General features: G+C 40.2%; 1 protein-coding gene across 8 annotated transcripts in view; it reads left to right on the top strand.

Annotated features, from left to right (window-relative positions):
- The window catches only part of LOC137970733 (tetratricopeptide repeat protein 28-like), a 36,004-nt gene extending 32,763 nt beyond the window's left edge, over nt 1-3,241 (top strand). For all 8 annotated transcript variants that reach the window (XM_068817278.1, XM_068817274.1, XM_068817276.1 and 5 more), the window contains 2 exons: nt 1-863; nt 1,320-3,241. The exon at nt 1-863 is cut by the window's left edge and continues 2,519 nt beyond it. In XM_068817278.1, coding sequence (XP_068673379.1) covers nt 1-863; nt 1,320-1,339 — 883 coding nt within the window. In that variant the 3' untranslated portion in view covers nt 1,340-3,241. The remainder of the gene's footprint in view (nt 864-1,319) is intronic.
- Nucleotides 3,242-5,000: the final 1,759 nt, after the last annotated feature.

Raw genomic sequence — 5,000 nt, 5'->3', positions numbered from 1 at the left:
TGTGCACTCTTTGCAGCCCTTGTATGATGTCTTAATCAGTCCTATAGCGGACTTGATCCAGGGCGATGACTTAGTGTTTGTTCCTGATGGACACTTTTGCCTGGCTCCTTTTTCTGCAATGAGTGACTCTGTCAGGATCCGTGTAATTCCCTCGCTGACTGCTTTAAAATTGATCACTATGGCACCTGATAACTTCCAAAGTAAGAATGAAGCGCTGCTTGTAGGCGATCCGTGCTTGAGCGAAGTCACTTACGGCACTGGTGAACCCATGTATGGGCAGCTGCCGTGTGCGAAAAAAGAGGTGGATATAATTGGAGAACTTCTGCAGACCGTGCCTCTTACAGGAAAAAATGCAACCAAAGCTGAGGTGCTGAGAAGAATGAAGTCAGTTACCTTAATCCACATTGCTGCACATGGGGATGACGGATCTGGAGAAATTGCTTTGGCCCCAAATCCCGAACGCACATCCAAGATCCCCGAAGAGGAAGATTACATGTTATCCTTGAGCGATGTTCAAGCAGTTCACCTTCAGGCAAGACTGGTTGTGCTTAGTTGCTGTCATAGTGGCCAGGGAGAGGTAAAATCTGAGGGTATTGTGGGAATAGCCAGGGCTTTCCTATGTGCTGGTGCCCGGTCTGTACTGGTGTCACTCTGGGCAATCGACGACGAGGCGACCTTCTTGTTCATGAAGAGTTTTTACCAACACTTGGCGGATAGAAAAAGTGCAAGTACAGCTCTTCACCATGCTATGAAATCTCTTCAGGAGACAAAGAATTATTCGGCCATAAAATACTGGGCGCCATTTGTGCTAATCGGCGATGATGTCACCTTTGAGTTTGGGCAGCTCGAACACGAAAAGAATGGTAAGTGCTATTTAAATATAACTTTAATGACTGAATCGCTGTACTTTGTACATGTTTTTAACCAGGAAGTTGTCGAAAGGAGCAGGTACGTTCTTCATAAAGAAATGGCTTTAAAATCGGTTGCAAGAGTGGATATTTTTACTGGAACTGCTTTGGCTAATACCTAAATTAAATATTGTCTGCATTCACTGAGTCAGCTACTTCAGCTTCCTGCAGATAGCTAGCTGTTTGAGCCCGTGTTATGATGGAGTGACCGTGAAACTGATCGGTGATTGTCAATTGCTTATGTCAAGTGAAGTAACTGTGAATAGGAATTGTTGCTATTAACTCTAGCACAAACAGTTAAATGAATGAATTAAGATAATTGTTACATTATTTACTTGTCAATCAGAACGAAATTCGTTATTTGCATTTAATCCAATACTTGTTTCTTTCTTCCTTGTTTTTCTTTTTCAGAAACGATGTCCAAGACGTGAAAAACTTACTTGGACTGTGATACGTCGATATGTTATTTTCCTTTTTTCGATTATATGAGTACGTTACAGAGACTAACACATATCGTGCATTTTACCTTTCGTCACACCCATCCGAAAAATTGGTTTTTGCCCTGAGCGGGACTCGAACCCACGTCTCCCTGTTTACTAGTCGGGCATGCTAAGCCACTACACCATCAAGGCCACCACGCTGGCAACGCAGCAGATTAATGGGGCGACTTTAGCAACGTGGGGATTCCTACGGCCCAACTTTTCTTCACTAAAGGGTTTGAATCGGGCACCACATTGAGTTAGCCAATTTGTTTATTGTTTATTTTCCCACAAAACGTGGTTCAAAAACAGACACTTTTCTGACGTTGATGAGGACTAGTACAATATGGGTAAATCTAACTCTTAGGTGATGGACTTTTGCTAGGGCCTGGAACCAAACAAATGGAAAGTTCTTTACTTTAAAGTTGTATATGTTGATTTTGTGATATTTTGTCACAGAGGGACTGGACCGATGCAAAATAATTCAAAGAAATGGGCGATTTCTTAAAACTTCTAGAAGGTAAAAGGGTGTGTGGGGTAAAAGTTGCCTGATCTCTTAATTAATTGTGTGCATTTTAAACTCCTGGGAAGGTGGGACTTTGCCCATGCATATGCTTGTGGAAATTTTTTGAATTTTAAAAATGGTATGACTACGCGAGTCACGTCATTTCATACCACTTCGCACCATTGCAAACGTTGGTCAGTAACTCTTGTGTTGTCAAAGGTATTAAAAGGGAAGCATTCCATCCTTTCTCCATGTTAAAACTGAGGGCAGGATGGGCACCCACCTCCTAAACTGTGCACCCCAAATCGAGAGTAAGGTCTAAGGTCTACTTCACCACTACCAAAGTCACGTAGACCACGGCTGAACGTGCAAACAGATTTAATCCGAGCTAAAGTCTTTGTCTAGCTCTCCTCCACTTATGCAAATTTGGAGTATTTTGTACCTGCTATGAACGGTCATCACTTCTTTCCATCCCTCAAACTGACATTTCCCTTTTTATTCAACTTATACGACGTACAGTGTACTTTAGACTTCAAATTTACTTCAACGAAACAAAGATTTTAAACAAGCTGAGAAGATTCAAAATAGGCGAGGCAAAGAGTTGAACCCGGATCGATGGCTTCACCTTGCAGTTTCCGATATCCTCTAGACCAATGAGACAAGCTCTCGGAAAGTCGAAATTTTTAGAGTATTGACATAATAGTACCTAGCAAAACAATTGAAAGTTAACCTTCTTCAACGTGGTTTTTAGACCTAAATACTGTAGATTAGTGCGGCATAGCTTAGAAACGCTATTTCTTGTTGAACTAAAGCTGTCATTCTGCTTGTTTTCATTGTTTTTAGAGCGGTAAGCTTGTCAATATTAACATAGCATAATGTGTCGTGTAATTGTTTCGAAATGTCCAATGTCAGTTTTAGGGATGGAAAGTAGTGTTGGCCGTTATGAACTCGCATGTTCATTTCCAACTCCTTGATAATGGCGTCATGAGGTCGCCGAAACATCGGAAGTCTAGCTTTTTATCGCTAGTTTATACATGTCCGTATTTCACTGTTTTCATCTTTATTTGGTAATTTAACATTTATGTTTCCTGATTTCTTTTTAGGGGATTTAACAATCATGTAATTAGTTTTCTTAATATTTATAGAGAGCTTGTTTAGATCGCACCATTCTTTAATTTTAGCCAGCTCTCTGTTATTTAGTTTTTCAAGATCTCGAATAGGTGATGAAACAAAGACATTAGTGTCATCAGCAAAAATCCTGAAGTTCAGTTTATCAGAGCAGTAGAAATGTTGTTTATATCAAGTAAGAATAAAAGAGGACCAAGGGAACTACCCTGTGGTACATCACATTTCATTGTTTGTTTTTTTTGCCATTTGGCCAAAAATCGCGATTTTCAACACTTTTGGAAAAATCGTTATTTCTCTTCTAATAGGTCTTATTTAAAGTGTTTTTTTTATAGCACAAATCTATGATAGTTAAGCTTTCCATCATTAAAATTAAGGCTATAAGGTGACTTGTGTTTCCTAGTTTTTTGGCCTTGTGAAGTTTGCCCAAAAATGATTTGATGATAGGTCTATCCCGATTGGGCTGGCAAACTGGAAAATGGTGCTTCAAAAATGGCAAAGAAGTGCTTAAATAATGCTCGACTTTTGAAAAAGGTGCTCGAAAGTTACTGATTTTCATCGGTATGCCTATTTTTTTTAAAAAAAAAAGAATTGCCCTTTCGTTAAGTTGTTTATAAATGTTCAGAGAACTAAAACATTAATGTATTTTGAGCAAAAAAAAAAATTCCTCAGTGAAATATACTTTAAAGCCTGCGATGATGTCAAATTGCTTCACTTCAAAAGCAACATTTCAACCATGTAACTTTTCGGGTGTTTAATTTAAAAAAGAGGGTGTTCAAGGTTTCGTACGCGCCTTTGTACATGTGCTATACGAATACGTGAGAAAATCCTGCAATCTTAATATAGATTGGAACTGTTCGATAGTGACTTAAGTTTCTTTTGCGATACATCTTAAACACGGCTGAGTCTTTGCCATGAGTCTTAAACGCCCATTGTCTCCTGTAGACCAACGCCTTCATTCTGCTCGACACCCAGGGCTTATCTAAGGAGCAAACTTTGACCTTCTGAGTGGGCATAGGGGTATCGATCGCTTTGATCAGAGTGTTGTAGAATGCCTCAGTTTTATCCTTCGCAGTTGGCAGGCTCCCAGCTAAAGTTTGTTAACCATCGCCCAAGTGCACATAGGCTACTCTGACAAAACAATAACAAAACAATAGAGTCGCAAGTTTATACGTACAATGAAGGGTTACGTTTTTGCAAAAGTTGGCCGTGAAGCACTTATATTTCAACAGACAACTATTAGAGGGTAGTGTGAAGTGCTAGTTTTCTACTCATATAAACCATGTGAGCGTTAGCCCTACTAATGGAATTGGGCCTGTTACATATAAGGTAAAGGTAAAGTCACTTTATTTAAAAGTCAGTAGTTCCTTCAGTTACGAATTCAAACTGGTATCAATGGAAGCCAAGGGTGCGCCTTTTACCCCCTCCCTCTGTCAGTGCTCCGTTTTACGGATATTTAAAGCTATAGCTACACCGATCAGAGAAAAGTAGAAACAGACGTTGAAGTCATCGAAAGCCGCGCACTAGCCATCTGAGGCCCATACGAGGACAGAGAAAGACTCTGACCGGGGGTAACATTGGCATCTTTAATTCCCACGACCTGCTCCCGTCTGACCTTGTAGCTCAGTCGGTAGAGCAGCGGTGATCTAACCCGAAAGTCGTAAGTTCAATTCCCGATCCTGATCAGAGTTGTTCTCTGTCATTGTGTGGACCCAATTCCATTAGTAGGGCTAATGCTCACATGGTCTATATGGGTGGAAAACAAGCACTTCACATTACCCTCTAATAGTTAAGTCTGTCAAGTTTATATGGCCGAGTTCTAATACTTTGTGGAAACTGTAAATCAAACGTTATTATACCACGGAAATACCGGGAGCAAATCCTTTCAGAGTCGAGTGAAGAAGCAGCGAATAGGCCGAGTTCAATATATCAATATTAAGCCTTATGGTCAAATTTCACGGCTCGGTTCTGTTTTCTTTGTCT

Source organism: Montipora foliosa, chromosome 9 (genome assembly GCF_036669935.1).
Source record: "Montipora foliosa isolate CH-2021 chromosome 9, ASM3666993v2, whole genome shotgun sequence".
Classification (NCBI taxonomy): domain Eukaryota; kingdom Metazoa; phylum Cnidaria; class Anthozoa; order Scleractinia; family Acroporidae; genus Montipora; species Montipora foliosa.
Note: the sequence above shows the minus strand (reverse complement) of the source record. Positions and strands in the feature narration are given on the sequence as shown.